Source organism: Aythya marila (genome assembly GCF_965140915.1).
Source record: "Aythya marila genome assembly, chromosome: 30".
NCBI lineage: Eukaryota > Metazoa > Chordata > Aves > Anseriformes > Anatidae > Aythya > Aythya marila.
In genome coordinates, this window is record NC_139071.1 from 1,700,180 (window position 1) to 1,720,081 (window position 19,902).

Sequence of the window (19,902 nt, forward strand, 5' to 3'; positions counted from 1 at the left end):
TATGACATTTCGGTTTCTAGGAAGCTCTGCACAAAACATCTTTACGAGCATCATCCTAGCTTTTTCCTAAGGTGCTATGAAAAGGTATTCAAATGCAATAGCGAGGAACTGGATAAAAGAAAAACAATCTTACAAAATAAGGCTGTAATAAAATTATCAGTAAAGACTTTCATTTTGGAAATCTAATTAAAGAAACCTAAGCAAATGAAGGGTTTTTAAAAACGTGTTTAAATACTTCTGTTAATAAACTTTAGTAATTTTAAGAAGTTAACGTTGAGGATGCCACACAAAGCTTGGCAGTACAGTATTCAAACACTGTTTCTTTTTAATCAGACTATTAATGAATGCTACTGATAGCAGCAAACAGCAAACCAAACTGAGTCAATTTCAGAAACAATGGCATAAATAAACACAGAACTATGCACATCAATTTTCTTATGACAAATGACTAAGAAAAACATGATTTGGTGCTATTACCTTCCACAATTTCTTCAAAATCATCCACAAAAAATTCTTTCAGAGGTGGCCTTTTAGGTCTTTTCAAGGTGTTAAGCAACTGCTGAATTTTCGTGGATACTCTACTACTCACAGGAACACCTGGAGGGAAAGATTTTGTCTAATAAAAGCATTCATCATCTCTATTAACATTTATGACTTACCTCCTTCTACTGGAGGATACTTCTCTTGGCGTGCTTCCTTTATTAAAGGTTGTGCCAAGCAGGATGACATTAGTATTATATCAGTTCTTTATTAACTTAATGGTCAGAAAATGCTAGTAATAGAAATCATTTTTAAGGCATTCACTCCATTCTATGGGCTGAATTCCTTCTGTCTCTGACACACTGCGCTTGCTGTAAAAAACAACCTAGACATCTGCACCTGCCTGCAGGATCGATCAATTGTAGTGGAAGAACTGCCAGCAGAGGGAGGACACAACAAGACCAGAAGCATTAATGCTGCCCCTCTGCACAAAGGTTTATGGCAACCAGCTTGCAGTGAATATTATCAGCTTCACGGGATCTTAATTACAGATAAAAGTTACACGATTTCAGTCATCTTACCTTTCCTTTTGAGGATTACAGGACAAAAGCTTTTAAAAACAATTAGCCTACCTATGCCTTTGTATTTTTCTTTGCTTTAAAAAAAAAAAAAAGGCAGGAAGGAGAGGAGATAGCCAATCTCTGCCATGATTATCTCCTGCTCAGTACAAAGTAGGTGATTGCTGTAGCATGGGAGTGTGCTAATGCAAGTGACAAAACTATCTCAAACTTATGAAGTGCTTCAATAGGATAAATTTAAGTCACAGGATTTGTTCTCCCAAATCAAGCCCTTCCTTAACACAGTTCTAATTTCTGTGTACTCTGAAAGGTTCCATACCATCAGCAGTATCCATGAGACTAGACCGATTAGATCCCTTGTGCATGCCTTTCACGATCCCTGAAGGAGGAAGGTCAATTGCTGCCGGGCGTGCTGAGGAAGAGGAGGTAGTTGCTGTGACATCTGGGGGAACTGAGAAATTTTCTAAAAGAAGGGAGACAATTGAGATGACAATTAACATATACCTTCCATTATCAGATGGAACAAGCAAAGCGTTAGTTACCTGTTAATAACGAACTCAAAAAGAATTTAAGGTGTGAAATTTATGGGGGCTCTTACTAATGCTGAACACACTGCTTAAGTAGCTCTGGGAAGCCTATATTATCTATTCTAGAAAACCGTATACAAAGGCACAAGATGAGTGGCTTTATCCATGCCAGGAAAGCAGTTTGGTAAAACACTCAAGATGTTCCAATTTTTGATCTCTAGCCTTTAAAAGTAAGTTAAATCTCTTGGCATTCAATACCGTTTAAAAAGTTTGTGATCCAAATGAGCTCTGAAATACTCAAAACCCCCCAAAAAAAACCTCCCTCACCTATTTGGTAATCTCTGTTGCTAGAATTATACTATTTAACTTTTTTTTTTTTTTTTTTTTTTTTTTTTTTTTTTTACAGTAAAGCCTTCTAAAACAAAACAAGCAGGAGACTATTGACTAAAGCACATCAGCAAAAAAAACCACAACACATTGAGTTTAAATTTTTTCCAGCTCGGTGGCTAAACAGCATGAGCCTGCCCAGCAGTCAACAAATTTAAAATCTAACTAAGAGAGTGAGCTGGGTCTGCCTCTTGCTTTAAGTTGCAAGAGGCTGATCAGCTTTTCAGATGAGTTTGTAAGCTTCAAAACTGCAAGGAACTGCATACTTCTGCAGCTCTCGTTAACTTCCTCTTCAATATGTATTTTTTGTTTATTTGGGATTTCTTTATACAACATGGTAGGTTGGATCATTTGAAGGTTTTGCATAACCTTTTAGCTATATCAGATAGCAGTTATTCTGTAGGTAAAAACCTAGATTACCTTAATTCATTAGAAAAGGTAATGTGGCTTTCTGTATAGTCCAACTAAGAAGAGCCTCCGTGCTTCACAGAGGCATTAATTACACTGACTACATTTTATGGGCAATTCCCCCAGTTTTCCATTTCAGAAAACAGCTTGCGTGGCAGCAAAGAAAGAAACAAAAATAACAGAGGGGAATAAAAAAGAAGTGAAACAATTAAAAATACCAGCACTTCTTTGCACTGCTTGCCCCAAACCAGTTAAGCAAAAGCACAGAGCACACAAAATACAGACATCTCCAAGATGCAGTAATATCCTTAACAGCAGATAAAAAAGACAAACATACACAGAGCAAAAACAAACTTTGCCATTTCATACAGAAGCATCAGCAGCAAGGAGCACCTCAGAGCCTCAAAAAACTGAGCCTGGGGTATCCAGATCTGTAGGTTTTTGCTCCGCCTTCTCAGTACCTGGATGCTCTGGTTATTTCTCAGACTACTCACAAAAGACCTGTGCTAAATCTTTATTTCGCTGTGGCCATTTTTTGGAATGACCTGCTCAGCTGTTCTCATATTTTGGTTGGTTTGGTTTGATTTGTTTTGTTTTTCTTTTGGTGTAACACAAACAATAAACCATTAGGGCTTACAGCAGAAAGTGAACGTTCAAACACAACATTTCCCCCCTCGATAGGCAAAAACACCCCGATGGTCTTCATCAGGGCACAGATGCCAAATCTGACTTGCGTATGGTAGCTTTGTGCACAGAGTAGCTTCAGCTAGCTGTGACAGAAGCAATGCAGTATGCAGAAAGAAAGCTGTGCCCACTGGACCTGTCAATGCTCCCATCACACCACAGAATCTTTTCTACTCCAGTAAGCTCCGGCTCACCACCTCCCCTTCTTTCAACCAACCCAATGTTCTGAAACTCTTATAGGGGGAAAAACAAATTGTGATGGTACAACTCTAACCGACCCTAACAAGTTCCACCCACACTAACTAAACTCTTGTTCCAAATTTCCCTTGCGAAGTGGACAACTCCAGCTTTATTAATGCAATCTGAACTTGAAGCGATTTTTCTGTTCATACCCATCTCCTACCTATTCGAGTATTGGCAAATACATCAGCTAGTGACCCACTGGTCCCTTTGCCTTCTCCATGGGAAAGTGTAGAAGATGCTGATGAAGATGTGGATGACCCCTGAATAGATCGGTTGATCCAAGACTCAGCATTCTGTAAGCTCTGATGCAATGCAGCAGAAAGAGCAGCTTGACGCCTTAGCGACCCCTCATCCTCGGATGCGGAAGACGTGTCTGTGTGGAAGCAGAAAAGAAAATCTAGCTGCTTAGGGAAAAGCACATTGCACTGAACATGCTCTCCTTGCAATTCACATATCAACGGCACAGGCTTGTAATATGAAGATCTTTTTTTCCCAGGCTGTGTCAAACAAGGTTATGTAGGCCAAAACAGAAGTTAAAGCAGCAGACATATCCAATCCGACCATGTGTACTCCTGGTGTTTTGCCCTTGTTTAAAGCACACAAAAGATACAACGCATCAGACAAGTATCCTTCTCCTGGGTTCTCCACGTTTATTCTCTCTCATTACTTTTCCATTCGTATTCTGCTATCAGATGCTGTTTTGCCTAACTTTGGTAAGTCTGAAATGGAAAGTGAGGAGTCAGTTTCATTCCCCAAAGTGAAAATTCACAGCAACAAAAGCAGAATGCAGGCACTGGGAAACAAATGTGCCAAGGCCACATGCAGAAAATGCTTTTGTCTGGTATTCTAAATGGTTCCCTTTCAATGGCAGAAAACAAAAAGGGATGGGGGGGGGACGGATGCACACAACCACAAAAAAGGAACAACATCCTGCATTTCCACGAGAACTGATATCCAGAAAGCTGTGAAATATTTATCATGAAGAAAGCACCCATCGCTTAATACCTTAAGCTGTTCGGCGCTACATATAAACATTCAGTTAGGCTTTCATCTAACACTTACCTGTTCTTCAGTGATCACCTGCTGGAGCAAAAGACTGATTCCAGATGATCGTGAGTGAATGCTAACCTTTATCTGTGTAGTGCCCACAGCTCAGAATGTGCTGTAGTCCTGGACAAGTTAGTACAAAGCTGAGACCTGAACAGACACCATAAACAGGCACTAGCACCCAGCAGAAAGGGAAAGATAAAAGGAAGTATGAAGAAAAAAGGAGGTGAAAGAATAGTTATAAGTGGCCTAACAACGTAGTTTAATAGAGATGTGAATTTCTAATTAGGAGGGTTTTTCTCTCTTTTTTCATCTCTCATCCTCAATCCAAATGACCTTGGTGCTTCTGCACAGTAAGAACCAACATAAAAGACACTGCTAAAAATTACAAATATCCCTTTTTAAGCCGGGGTACATAGCTACTTGAAAATGGAGATGTTTATTAATATCTGCTGCACAAGCATCATAACAGACACCTCATTATCCGAGGTGTTTTGCTGCTGAGGCAAAATGGCCATTGCATGGGAGGGATAAGGAAAGAAAAGTCCTACATGTCATGGAATCCCACAGGATGCCCTCCTAAGTCCTTGCCCAGAAACACACCTCGATGCATCCTCCTGTATGTTGAGTAGTGTAACCTTACCAAAACATGAATTCTGTAACTGAAATACGTGTGAAGGAAGCAAAAGAAGCAGCATCAGTCCAGAAAGCCCGCTCAGTTCTTCCCAATTGATTCTTTAAAAGCTCCCAAAAGAGGACTCGTTTTCACAGCCGTTAACAGCAGCTCCACGAAAACAAGCAGCTGCTCAAATGTAGCAAGAGAGCTACAGGAGTAACACGCTACCTACAAATGTGCAGAAGATCTTGAATATTTTGACAACTGCAGCCTCTTAATTTGGAAACTGTTACTAATGCATACCTTAACATCCACCCAGACAAGCACACTGTAAGAACCTAACCTGGGGGAGTGCAGGCATCAGCTGGAGACTGAACAAAGGTAGATCGTCTTTTTGTTGGCATAGGCAGGGCCATCTTCTGTTCTTTGTGTTTTGCCAGTGCTGCCTGAACTGCTTCTGTGTGGATATCTGCAAAATGGAAGTTAATGTACTCAGTTTTGCAACAGTAGAGGAGAAAAAAAAACACACAAGGCTTACAAGTGCAACTGCTGCTAGCCTTCTGTATTTATGCAACGCTCCCATGTTACTCTACCTTCCCAAACAACAACATTTTGCAATCCTGTACGTAACCTTTCCTTTTTAAAAAACAAAAAAGCAAGCAAAACAAAACAACAAAAAGAAACACAAAAACCAAGCAAACCAAAAAAAGGAAACTGATGCTTCTAAAGTTAGCAAGCTCACAGCAAGGCCGGGATTTTAGGTTGGAATCTTCTGGCTTAGTCATCATATTCTTGTGTCTATGGCAAATTTTATAGAAAGTCCCAGCCCCACCAGACTGTTCCTCTTGCCCAAAGATTATCCTAAAATATGCTTGTGCATAACAAGATATGCACACATGCTACCAGTGTATACAGCCCCAGGTGCAACTCTGGTCTATAAACTTAAGAATTCTGAGCCAGTTGTCTAATTTAGGAAAAGCCTGATGTTCTGAAAAAATATAATAGATAGAGATTTCATGTAAATCTTGGAAGTTATTAACTGCAGCTGTAAATCCATGTTGATCATTAACTGAAACAGGCTGGGACAGGAGGCTACCATCCTCCTGCAAACATGCAGAACTCTTTAGAAGAAGACACATCACTGATGATGAGAAGACAACATATTAAACTACTACAACAAGTAAAAGAGTTCATCTACATCAATTTCACAAATTAAGGTATTTTAATGATGCTCTTCCAAAAAAGAGAGAGAACTAGGCTCTTCTAATGCTTCTTTAAATGGTGATATGATAGCAGTGTTACTGCAAAAGGTATATTTAATGTAATTCGTTTGCCCCTGTTGTGAGGAAAACTTGAATCCCATTGATGTGAAGTGAAAAACTAAGCCAGGTTGAGACAAAAAATAGGTGCCAGCTTCCATTCCTTTTCTTTTGTGGAGAAGGAAATCAGCAGGGCATTAGTCAGCCAATGCTGCTGCTCTTTGGAAGTGCTTTAAGCATTGATAGAGAAAGACAGCTCTCACTTTCCAGTATCCTAGAGCAGATCTGCACAGCAGTCATCAATTCCACGAGCAAATTATTACCTGACATCTCACTGAATCTGGTTACTTACAGACCCGGTTAAAATAGGCTTTCCGTTCTGTGAACAACTGGCATTGAAGAGCTGCATTCAGGCCAGAAAATCAAGAAGGCAAAGAGTTACTTGGGATTTTTTTCTGCTTAGCACTCTTTCTGCTTCAGCAGCTACAGCCCAACAAGTCTGATGTTTCCTCATACAGAACCAAGGTGGGACTTTCGATCAGTGGACAAACAGTGAGCTTGACTCCTTGAAAAGACATGGTAAATTCCTCCTCACTGACAAAAATCCCAGGTGAATTCTTGCCCTGCCCTTACCAGATCGATAGCGTTCATCTCGGGCTCCCCCTGAGCGGGCTCGGTGAAATTTGGATGAGGATGATGACGATGCTGAGGCTGGAGCTGCAGCTGGAGCGGGTGTCTGAGTTCTGGATTCCTTCTGTAAAGCTGGATCAACCCCTGGAAAACAGCCCACAGTTTTCTGAGTGCAGAAAAGAAATGCAGCCTTTTTTGAGTATCCTTTTCTGTTTTAACATACAATTATAGGATTTTCCTTTTATTTCCTGTAGCAAAGAAGACCTAATTAGTATGTTAATACATCTGTTCAATTACAACCTTATCAGTTAAAACATACCTGTTCCTTCTTTGACCTTACTCTTTAGAGTTTTTTGCTACTTTTTTTTTTTTTTTTAATTATTTTTAAAGGGTTGTTAGGCACATGAAGTAAAAGACAACTTACAGAAAGTCTGGAGCAGGTGACATAAGACGCAGTTTCACATAATTTAAGTAACCTACTAGTGACAATGGGAGCTGAAGTCACCTTTCAAGAATACATTACAAAATACAAAAGAAAAGGTGGTGAGATTCAGATAAATCTTGATGGATTAAGTCAGTAGATCAGTCAGACAAGTCCTGCACTTCCAAGCACTTCACAGGGATATGTGCAATGAAAAGCATGTTTTGTGATTTCGTACCTGCGTGATTTTCCCCCTTCTTTGCCATGTTTCCAATGGCAAACTCTCGTTATTTCATTAAGATGAATTAGCAGGTTAACTTGTGCTGAAGTATCACACATAAGTTGCTTTTAGAGATTGCATTCATTTACACCAGAGTCCTCTTAGACACCACTGTTACGGGCACAGGGAGTAAATGCCTTTGGCTGATGCAACAATTTATAGTCTCAAGCCTGAGCTGTGAAAAAGATCAAACCTGTAGAAAACATGTTCAGAAGCTGGGTTCAGTACTCGTCATCCCACTGACCAGCGTGCCTTGTTGACAGGAAAACCAATAATATCCCAGCGGCAAGAGCCTTTGCTGTTCGTGTTAATTACAAAACCGAGCAGACCTCTCTCTGGCTCTCCACGTTCTGTCTGCTTCCAGCATGTCAAGAAGTGAGTGGCTTTATCATCCTGGAAATGTCTGTTTTTTCCCCATGGATACAGGGAGCTAAATAGAGAACCTAAGACCTGATGGTTTTGTGTAGTTCACCAGGGCATGCTAGAAATGGCTGCTACTGGAATTTCGCTTTTAAAATGAATCCTGCTTCAGTGGGAACTCTTAAAAACCAGAGGTCATGCAGCTGCAATTAGCCTGAGGTTGTCACCTGAAGTCATGCAGAAAAAAAGAGCAATTGTGTCATCTAAATATGCTCCGCTGATGAATTCTCACAAACTCCCAAAGGATTAGAGAAACGAAGAGGAAACCACAAGTCCCGGGTTCCAGTTCCACCGCTTGCTCGGTGTGGTTCTGGGTAAACAACTGAAGGCAAGAACCTTGAGTTAAGAGAACTTCTAATAACAGCCCATCACACTGAACTTGTTGCAGACATCTTTGGCCATCCTACTCCTTCCAGCACCCTAACGAGCAGAATATTGCTTGAATTTTTACAGGCTAAATGGATAGTTAGTTCATTCGCTAACATTTTGTTACCAGTATTATGCAATTCAGAGCAAATTCAGTAACACGGGGACAATGCGCTCCTGGAAGTTCTCTCCTAACCCCTAACGCTATCGTTTGGCCTGGGAATCTTTTCACAACTTCTCACCTCTTGCTCAGCTTTGGAGGAGTCCTGTTTGTGATCTCAGCATTCAGCAGAGGCAAGCTACTGAGCTTCTTATTAACCCTTCCTCAAACAGCCATGCCAAAGAATCAAAACCTTCATTTCCAGTTAAAATAACAGATCCAGCTAGCCAGAAATCCTCAAGCCAAAAGAAAGGATCAAACAATTACTCTCAATTTTCCTTTTTTTTTTTTTCTTTTTAATATCGTAACACACAGCACAGCTTTGCATTTGCATATCAAAACCTAACCATTGCCTGCAACAAGATGCCAGCAGCACGAGAAGTAGGGTGGGGTAAAGGAAGAGCTGCTGTGGTTTAGGTGCAGGACGTGGCAATCAGAAGACCTGCACTTCAGAGCAAGACTCCACAGCTCAGCTTAAGCACATCCAAAGGAACCAGTATTTGTGCCCCCTTGCCGTGATTCTGCAGCAGACCTGATATTTATAAGCACTGGAATTTAATGTCTTTGTAGCATCATTCATCCAAACTTTGAAACAAGATAATTAAACAGGAGCTTAAAACTTGACAACTCTAACTCTGGTGTTTAACACAGTCTGATCCTACCTCATAATTCCTTAGACTCAGCCTCTTTATGCTCGCACGCACAGCGCCGAACACACCAAATTTACATAAGCACAGGCTGTACATGATCCAAATGAAGTCAAGTGTCTTCCCTGAATAGCAAAGTGAGCTTCCCTAGGAGCCAAGCAGCAGAGCAGAGAGCTGCTGTATGCCCCCAGACGGGGCCGTGTTTGGATTCATCATAAATGAATTTTATTTCGATCCAGAGGAAAGACAACTTCACAGACTAAGAAAAGCCTAAATCTTTCTGATCATTTGAGCGTCTACAGAGTCAAGTACCCACTAGATGTCAGCAGCAGATTTAACACTACTTTAAATAATTTATTTAATTCATATTCAGTTACTTCTTATAACTCTTGCAGGAGCATCTCCTCTGCTCTACAGGGCATCACAAGGCAAATATGACATTCCATTTGCAAAGGGATCCGATATGTCTGTAAGCGACATGACACACCAAGAGCAAGCCCTTTGATTAAATATTTTGCTATGACATAATAACATGTTACAGTAGCCTAACAAAGCATCCAGGCGCAGATCAAGAAAATTGTGTGTAGCTACAGTAAATCACAAGTGGTTAAACAACAAAGCAACGTAAGTGAGCTAAGCCTGGCAGGTGATAGGTGACTTTATTTAGCATTCCCTTTCGCATAATCCTGCTACAGCTGCAGTTTCCACTGGCAGGATTGGAATCTAAAGAGGCATGAAAAAGAACAAAAAAAAAAGATGCAGATTTGCTTTTGAATGATGCTACGGATTTTTTAATTAGCAATATTTTTTTCCAAGAGAATTGACTGGTTTGTGGTCTCTGCAGTTTACTGAAGGCAGAGAGGCTCAATGATTTGGAGATTTACAGATTTATTTATTTTTTAATTAGAACATTTTTAGACTAAAGGAATCAATAAAAACATCACGTATGATCAGCAAGGATAAATGTTTACGTTAATAACAAGGACAGTCAGTGCTAGATTCATCTGACAGAAGAATAACAGGTTTGCCTGCTGCTTTTCTGCTGTTTTGCATACAGCATTGCACAGAAGCGCTACGATTGGGCTAATCCTTCAAACAACATGGTCTTCAGAATAAAAACTGTGTAAATAATAAACTCAAATACCTAGGGTTTGCAAACCAGCCTGAACAGCACTCCCAGAAGGATTACTGCTCTCTCCCAGTGCTGAGAACCCATCAGACTTACAAGGTTTCAGGCTTTTGCAGGAGTAATTAGCCAGATGGATCTTAATTCTGCCCTGAACGAGACGTGATGGGAGAATTCAGGTGCTCCACTTAGTCCTGGAACTGATTTCAAAGATGGAGAAATTGCTTTCCTAAAGTCAAGCGATAAGCTTCATTTGCAATGGTGATACCCCTCAGACTTCACAAAGAAAGAAAATAATTCCCCATTTGTGGTAGCTGCAAGTCGGATCTTGTAAACGGGTGAAACTCTCTAAACAACGCTAAGCTGGAGCGCGTGTGCGTGATTTACAGGTTTAGACAAAGCTGGTTTATCGCCGGCTACCATTTCACATTAGCTCCCGTTTGAAATAACACAATGCCAAAAGACAGAAAAAAGAAACTAGAGAAACTTTGGAGTAGAGCTCTGCCGGTTTATCAGCCTCGCAGCACGCAGGACGGCAGGAAGGACTCTGCCGAGACAGGAAACGCAGAGACAGCCCGCTCGGGAAGTGGAGAACTGCTTCGTTTCCAAAGTGCCATGATTTGAAAAGAAATTTAGCACTAAAATGACAAAATCTGTAACGCTCCTACCTCGTGCTACCCAGTAAGGGCACGAAGCAGATAAAACCAAAGCACGCATTGCCAACAACAATTCACAGATCAATTAAATTAGTTGCAAACGTTGTCAGTTCCCACAGGTTTACAAGCCCATCACTCACACCTTCCAACACCTTTCCCTGGTGCACTGAAACACAAAATACACCGGGTCACGTTCACCTTCCCTTTTCAGAAAGAAGTGCTCCTATGTTCTCTTCACAAATGCAGTTAAAATAGATAAAATATATTTATTTATTTAAGAGAGCCCTGGGAATAGAGAACAGGAGCAAGAGCACGGAACTCCAGCAGCTACATGGGAAGGTCTGACAGTGAACCAGGGCGTAATGAATATCATTTCCTTTACACATTAGCAGAGGAACAGAATGCATTATCTTAAATAGCAAGCAAACATACCCTGCCAAAAGCCTGTGTGCAAGGGCTGCTAATTTTGGCACAAGGTATTCCTGCAGCGGCATTGTTTAAGCTGAAATGCTGTAAACGCTTTTCCAGATTTGCAGCAACCGATGTGGAGAAGTTTTCCTCAAGGCAGGAGTTTGCCTGGTGCCTGCAGCAGACCAGTTTCAAGAAGCGGTGGGTTGTCTGCCTGTCCAAAAAGCACTTTGCAAAATAGTGAAATTGTATTAATTCTTTTAAAATGGGCCTAGAAATATTTGGCCCTAACTAAGGACTCTGAGGATGACTCCCAAACAGCTTTACTCCAACAAAACATCAACTCACAGCAGCGAGACCCCCTCTGACCATGCCAAAAGGACGCCTGCGGTTTAAGCTCGTTAGCGTAAAGCGAAATTAGCATCCGTCCTCCCTGCTTTGGTCCAAGGCAAGAGTGAAACCTGCAGCATTACTTACTGTGTGGAACCTGGGGAGCTGCCCAAAACGCTTTCTTCAAAGCCTTTTTGTGCCGCAGCCAGCGCAGAGCGGAGGAGCAGCAAGCCTGGCACGGCGGCTGCAGCACCTCAGCGCGGTCCATTTACAAAAATGGATGTTGCACCAGGAAAACATGTATCTTTAGGTAATTAACATTGTTGCCTTAACTCAAAAATAATGAGGCGAGCTCCCAGAGGCAATGTGAATGGAGCCCAGCTTAAGCAATAAGAATCTCCCGAATTACAATGCCGACGTGCCCTGACCTGTCATCATGCCTTCGTTTGTCTCGTTTCACATCTGTGAAATGGAGACAATGCGTTAGCTAACATCAGGCTGGGGCCTTGAGAAACCTAGGGCACTAAATGACAGGAGTAAACATTTTCTTGTTGTGAGCTAAATCAGGTTTCTGCTCGTTAAAAAGGTGACCTGATTCTGCACCCCTCACGCGTGGCTTCAATGGGATTTTTACAGCTGGATATGGGGGCAGCTGGATATAGGATATATAAAAAAAAAACAAACTAGAGGGCTGAGCCAGAAGAGCAGTCAAAATACTATCTTAATTGGTGACCTCCTATCAACCTGTGTCTCCTTCTGAACTTCGGTTCATTCTGCAGACTTGAAAAGCAGGACAATTAGAATAGCAGGGCCGCAGACAGTCTTGCCATTTTCTTCCCCGCTTAATTAAACAACATTTGCTGAAACAAACCAAGCAGGCGTGCAAAGTGACAGGCGTGAGGGGCGCATCACGCTGGCAGATGAAAAGCAACTTGGAGAGCTTCAGCCTCCACGATGAAAGCAAACGTGCCAAGAAGGCACCCGAACATACGGGACGAGCCCACGCTTCCTCCTAAGGCTCAAGATCTCCCCTGGTGTACACGTCGGACTCAAAGACCTGCTGAGCAAATACCGACTTCCAAAGCCTGTAAAGAGGGATTACTCATGTGTATTAGTTTGGGGTTTCTGTAAATAACAAGCAGATTTGATACAAGGGCAACAACCGAGCCTCCAGAGCTTCCCATCCCATCTGTGGCTCAGGGAGGAACTCGTCAGTACGCGGAGTGCTGCTTGTAACAAAACCTTGTTGAAGGCCGAGAAACAATTTTTGCTACCTTCAGGATGTTTCCTCCGGCAGAATGCCCTGTTCTTTTGTATACAAAGCACCCGCTATGGCATGAGTCTCACGCAAGAGAGCAGGCATCAGCTTTTGTAGAATATGCAAAGAGAAAGTGGAGAAAAAGCTGGGCTGGAGGAGACCGGGAACGCAAACATCGATGTTTTGGAGTGGCACAATCTAGATGCTACCGCGTGACAGTGGCAGAACTGTTTTGTGTTGCTCAAACCTTGCCTGAACCACTGCAATTTCAGCAGAAAACCCGCACAAGCTTCCCCCAGTGGAAGCAGTGCTAACGGTCAATAAATGCACTTTTAGCCTTCCTTTTTTTGTTTTGTTTTTTGGCAGTAGTTCAGTCTCCGTGAATTACAGTAAGTCCAGTCACTGCTGCCTATCAGACCCATTCACTCCCCGAACTGCTAAGAGCCAGACACATTAGTTTTGAATGGTTAAGCATCTCAGCATATCAGCCGTGCAATTATTTTGGGCAAGCATCCCCATAATTATTGGACATTCAGCCTTGTCCTTCAGTTTAGAACTATATATAATTATCCTGCGGCCACTCAGCTCTACAGCCAGGGATCTCTGAACCAAAAGAAATAGATGTAAACAAAGTACGTGAATTCAGCTCTCTAGTATAAAAAAAAAAAAAAGAAAAAGAAAGAATATTCTCTAATCAATATAGAAATTTTCTAATATTCTAATAAATAAAGAAATTCTCTAATATAGAATTAAGATGGCTGAAAGCAGGGCTATGTAAAGCCAGTTTTAAGATTTCAGGAGCCATTCTTGAGGACCTCACACTTCATGAGCAATTCAAAGGCCTGGACTTCGCAGCTGACGAAGGAATAGGAAGTGATTTATGCAGGGGTGAGATAAAGACGGGGCAGGGAAGGCACTGAGGCACACACAGCGCTCTACGAAGCCCCAACAAACAGCCCAGCCAGCAGGAATCCCTGGAGGCCAGTACGAACCAGCAAGCTAGAGGCAAAATGCTGCCCGTGGCTTCCTGGCTCCTGTGCAAACTCCACAAGTGTCCTTATTAGATAGCTACAGAAACACACACCAAAACACAAATTTTGCCAGGCTCAGAGCTGGTAAACTAAATGTCAGCGCTGCGCTCCACAGCCATCTCGGATCCCTTTAATGCCAAGGGCATGCACACTCGTTACCCAACCGAAACAAGCACCCACCTTGTGTTTGTGGAACATACGGAGCCAGCAGCTTTGCTCTCTTCTTCTCATACCCCTTTTGTGTGATGTCCCCTGAAACCAAGAAAAGAAAACTTATTTAACCAGTGTTTTTGTTTTGGGTTTCATTTACTTTTCAATGACACAAAGGTTTCACCTGAACATGTCAATGCAAACGCCGAAGACAACCTGAAACCAAATAGAAGTGGGTGCATTATGATTTCAAAGCCTCCATATTACAGAGTTTCTGTAGTTTCCCTTGGGATCATAGATATACACTATTTAAATGCAGTAATTTGAATCAGAACCGCTATCTAAATGGAATATCAAAGCCATGAAAACGTAAAAAGGGAAACTCGAAGCACATGAAAATATTCTGTAACCACAAAGCCAAGTCGGCTAACTAATAGAATAATTCCCAAACAACAGGGCAAAGGGAAAGTGCAAATTCAGAGCCTGAGCTTAAACTAATCAAAGGGAGAGCAGCTTCCAGCAAACAAAAGTGGGCCCAGTGCAGGAGGGAACACTGCTTAGAGCTCCTCAGAAAATGGAAGGATGAACAGAGGCACCTCTGAGACTACTGCCCAGCAAGCACACGCTGTGATTCAGAAAACCAGACTTGCAATATTCAGTTTGATATTCAGTGAAAGGAAGCTTTTTTATTTATTTTTAGAACTTGTTGATAGCCCTAATTCCATCGCTTGCCTGCTAGTAGAGCCACACAGAAGAGAGATGCTTGAGCTCCACAGAAGCAAAACTCCAGAAGAGAATGCGTATTAGTGAACGTTTCCCTTTTTTAAAAAAAACTAATCTGTCTGATCCTGGAGATGTACCATCTGGCTGCTGTCTTTTGTTTTAATTTCTCACATTACATCAGAACCACAAGAAAGCCTGAAACCTTGAAGGGATTAAAACAAAAAGCCCCGCAGCATTTCAAGCCTTTTTGTAGCCTGACCTGCACTCATAACCTCATCTCTCTTGGGGCTGAAGGATTGGAAGTGATCAAATACACAGCAATAGGAAAACAGAATTATTTGGTATTCCTTACTCGGGCTAAAATGAAGCCATCGCTTGTGTTATAACAAGAAACTAGAGATCACAAACAACATGCTTGCTTTGCCCTGAGCCTGATTATCGTAAGGCTGCAGAGCATTAGACACCGAGCAGCACAGGCCCCAGCTTTTCCTGGCTCCTTGCAGCATCTTTCAGCCAGACACTTCCAGCCGGATCTGGACGGGCACATCAGAAAGGTGATTAAAGGGTTTAGGCTCTAAGCCGCCCTACACCGCTGGCATCCCCGATGAAACATTCCAGCCAAGTGGCCATTGGGGTTCGAAAGGTGATTTTGCAGCACTGAGATGCTTGGCAAGGGTACGGGATTAGCTCCTTTTGCTGGACAGTCGAATCTCAGTGTTGTTTAGCACCTAGCCTAAAAGTTTTGAGGCTGCAGCGGATAAATACGCTGCCTAGCGGAGGGCGTGCATTTGCACACACAACTTTATCTCACTTCTCTTTTGCCACGTTTGAGTCAGGCCCCGACAAGTCCGAACGAATCCAGCAGCAGCACATTAGAATGGCCATGAAGCATCGAAATGCCAACCAAAGCATTAATTTTAATGCTTGATTGCAATACACGGCTCAGTGAAATGAATCCAGCTCACGAGAAAGGTATGCTGCCAGCGTACGAAAACTACACCTTCAAGAAAAGCCATACAAAGAGCGGGGTAATGTTTTCATTGACTGCGTGAGCTACAGAACCTACAAGCTTTTGAGATTTGCCTCTCCTCCTTCAGGAGCAGCTTGAATTCCCCCACATTTGGGTAGCAAATGGAGCGGGGTGACTGCCACTTCAGGAAAAACAAACCTGCGCAGGCAGGGGGAGGGATTTTCCCTTAGAAGCCAACCCGCAGATTTGTTTGGAGCTTGTTAGTTTGTGATTAACTTCTCCGCAAGATTTAATTGGGCTCCTGACATCGGTGGTTACGCACTATATATAATGCAACATCTGCCACAGAAATTTGTTGGCATTACTGAGGAATACTAGTGCATTACCAGCAAATAGCAGCACCCTCAACGGTCAAAACGTTTGCAACCTTCCCTTCCACGTGATCTGAGGCATTTATCTTATCGCTTGAAAAAAAAAAAAAAAAGGATTCTCCGAGCATGAGATAATAAGAAAAAGTCGGCTGCTATTTGGCAGGAGCAGGGAAGTTACAGCCAGTAAAACCCAGGCAGGAGAAAGGAGGGTGAGAAATTCCTGGGGCTTCCCTGCAGCTCTGTGCCCTCCCACTGCTGGGTTTCCAAGTAGTGCTTGTAACAACAACAGCAAAACCAACCCAAAAAAATAGGAAAAAAAAAAAGGAAAACCAAAACAAACCCATTCCAGCAGTATTTTGACAAAGACTGACAGGCTCAAGGACCTGTCTTACGGGACAAGAAGCCATCACATTTAACTTCTTAGGCTAGCCCCATAGAAGGGGAACTGGCCAGTAGGGAACAAAAAGGTTAAAAGAAACTGATAAAAAAGAAACTGATAAATAAACTGAGTTCTTTCTTTAAGGACAGCCACCCCTACAAGCTAGAAACAGACCACAATTAACTGAAATGGGATCTCCAGCAAGACATGGGGACTAAGGCTAGGAAAAAAAGGCTGTGTGCAGGTATGGGTAACAGGTGTAAAATCACCTTAATAAAACCATGATCCAGTTACTGCAGCCACAGGAGTTACGCCTAAAGCGACATCACGAGTTGTGAAAACAAATGTCTTTTTAACGTGGTGCATGAATCGAAGGCATTTATGGCACAGTGTCTCCTTCCTCTGGTCCCACATACCCCAAATTCGGGATCGATCCACTGAGAAATCAGAGACTCACCAGGAGGGAAATTTTCTTTCCCGCTATCCCTTTTCTGCTGATCGACAGGAAATGGAACTGGCTCGATCTGAACATAAATGCGGATTTCCTCGCAGAAAGTCATAAATTACAGCAACAGGAAGAGAGCCAAGACAATGGGGCTGCAATCTCAAGAACCATTCACTCCTACTACATAAACCTGGTAACTCCTCATCAAGCCTGCTCCCATAAATTCAAGGCTTTGTGACGTTTGCTGTGCTGAATTCTTCTGGACAGCTAAAAACCAACCCAAGAACTCCAACCCCTCTCTAGGCAGATGTAGCACCACGAAGCATTAGCGAGGCAAACGAGGGCTGACAATTTTGCTTTACCATGGTGCTAGTGTTTGTTCACTCCTCGGAAAGAAATTCCAAACAAAAACACTTACTGCTGAGGCATTCTTTTGGCCCTCTCCCAGCTACAACTGTTTCAGTTCACTTGGAGGCTATATTTATCTGTAGCCGTGCTTGTGCCTCCATGCGCTGAGGAGGCCCTGCCGAGGAAAAGGGGATTCTTGGGAAAAGAAAGCAAAAATTCAGTTCGTTTTCCATCAAGAACCATTCACCATCACCATCTGACGTTGTGACATCGTGACCTTGCCTACTGTCCACAAAGCATCCCCTCCCCATGCTGCCCCTACCCCAAATTAAGCAGAGCATCCTCACCTACATGGCCTCAAGGGCAGCGGTCCCAGCCCCGGGCCACCTCTCACAGCACGGCGGAGGAGTTTTAGCAGGACTTGCTACAAGCTATGTCATTACCAGTTCTGCTCTCACGTTATGGTCAGAGATCTTCTCTTTATTTACATTTAAGGGTTGTGTGAGCGAGCTAGGCCTCCGGTCACTGACGCGACGAAGAAACAGGCTCGCCTTCCTCCTGGCACCAGTAGCCACCAGCTCGGGTGCAGCAATGTCTTCAGGCAACCAGGAGGGTGGAAGAGGCTGAAGGGTAAATGCAGCCCTGCTCCATCACCACAATCCATCCCAGCAGCTCCACGCACCACCATTTTCCTCCCTCTGCCACTGAAACTCCCAGATTTTTCCATCCCAAAAGCACCTCCGCGACTCACAAAGGTGAACCCATCCCAACACATGACAGATTTGCTCCGGCCCAGCCACCAGCTCAGTTTTCCTGCTCATTTGCACAGCGTTTGGTGGACCAGCTCCAGGCAGCTCCACAGAACAGGTTCTGTGGCAGGAGGGTATGGAGGTGCTTCAGGAACTCCTCACCTTGCTGGGTATTGCAGTACAGATCCCTCTTCCAACGCTGCCCCCTCCAGCCCGTTTCATCTTTCCTCTCTTCTGACAGATTTAAAAGAATTTAAAAACATTCTACTTTTCAAGACACTGCAGGTCTTACAAATACATAAGAGATGGATGTCGTTCCCTGGAGTCAGAAGTAACTCAGCATTTATGGTTTGCAGAGACGGAGTCGAGTCCGGGAGCAACCCTCCGCCCTCGCCGAGGACGCCTGGACAAGGTCCTGACCGCAGGAGCTTTGTTTGTTTGTGATTAAACCAATTGCAGCTGAGAAAGAGAATTCCCTGGAAAACACAATGTTCCCTTCTTGTGTGATTCTCCACCCTTAGAAATCAGAATTCGTCCTCATCACACGCATCCCCCTGGCATTTTCTGCCTGCCGAGAGTTCACGCCAACAGAGGAACCGCGCGGGCTTACCCAGGGCAGAAGGAAGCCCAGGGAACTGCCACCGATCAGCCTTGATGTTACACCTATATTCAAATCATGCAACAGAGGAGCCTCAAACTTCAGGAGCCTCACCGCCCTGTGACGCCAGGCTGCTTTTTAGCAATTAGGGTTGATGATCTCTTCTAACCAGCGGTGCTCAATCAGTGCAAGGTGGTAACACCAGCTAATCCTGCTACGCTCAGACAATACTCCTCTTTCAACATCCTTGCTCCCCTTCCCCCCATGGAATGAGAACACTGAATCATTTACTGTCTAACAAAACCATAATTACTACAGTGGAGAAATTAAGGAAAATGATCACGTAGCGCACAGCATCTCTCCAACAAAGCCTCCAAACACTTGACTGCATCAAGCAAAAGAGTCGAATCTGAAATGAGTTTGTATGCATTTGGAAAAATGTTTGGATGCTTTTAAAACATCAACAAAAAAACAATTTTGATATTTCTAGTAGCTTATGCTGACAGAGAATCCTGGAAATGCTTCTGGTCCATTCATTAGTCCCCCAACATGGTTACCTGCTCTGTTTACTTAACAGCAAACACTCTAACAAGGTTATAATAGGAAAATAAGGAAATAAATTATATTACCACCATTGCATCTGCTTTTCAGGTCTCACCCGGGTTAAGTGACCTTGATGACTTTGCCTTTCTTCCCTGCTCCCCTTCTCAATCCCTAGGCACGTGTGCCAGGCCATGTCTCCCTGCAGTTTTACCACCTCTAACTCTGAAAGGACACGATACCAAGCCTGGCTTTGCAGAGCTTGATTTTGGATTTCCTGTCCTTGACCAGAAGTAGCCACCAGCTGGAGATGTTGAAAGCCAGAAGTGCAGAGCTGGAAGTCCAAAATGTTCTTGTGCTGCATGCCACATCCAGATAAGGCCTTTCAAGTGCGCTTGGACGTGTTAGGTGGCATGTCTGAGAAATCCCAAACTAGAAAGGCATGCACGTTAACACTTCTGACCGTCTCAGCTACAGCCTAGGCAGAAAATAGCTATCACACCAACCAGTTTGGCACCTCAGGAACCAACATTATTGCCACTCACGTAATTAATTACCTATTTCAGAGTTAGAGCTCACCTTTCTTCCACTGCCTGGAGGACTGGCACCTTCCAGACACCCCCTGCCATGGTTTTGCCAAGGCCAAAAGCTAAGATGTCCTCAGTGC

General features: G+C 43.1%; 1 protein-coding gene across 3 annotated transcripts in view; it reads right to left on the bottom strand.

The window, feature by feature from the left end:
* Positions 1–19,902, bottom strand: part of DIP2B (disco interacting protein 2 homolog B) — a 68,234-nt gene that overhangs the window by 24,951 nt on the left and 23,381 nt on the right. For 2 of the 3 annotated variants that reach the window (XM_082781257.1, XM_082781256.1), the window contains exons 2-7: positions 14,143–14,214; positions 6,863–7,003; positions 5,314–5,439; positions 3,468–3,680; positions 1,378–1,521; positions 478–597 (exon numbers count right to left, since the gene is read on the bottom strand). In XM_082781257.1, the coding sequence (XP_082637383.1) occupies positions 478–597; positions 1,378–1,521; positions 3,468–3,680; positions 5,314–5,439; positions 6,863–7,003; positions 14,143–14,214 (816 nt within the window). The remainder of the gene's footprint in view (positions 1–477; positions 598–1,377; positions 1,522–3,467; positions 3,681–5,313; positions 5,440–6,862; positions 7,004–14,142; positions 14,215–19,902) is intronic. The other variant, XM_082781258.1, reaches the window with a different exon arrangement.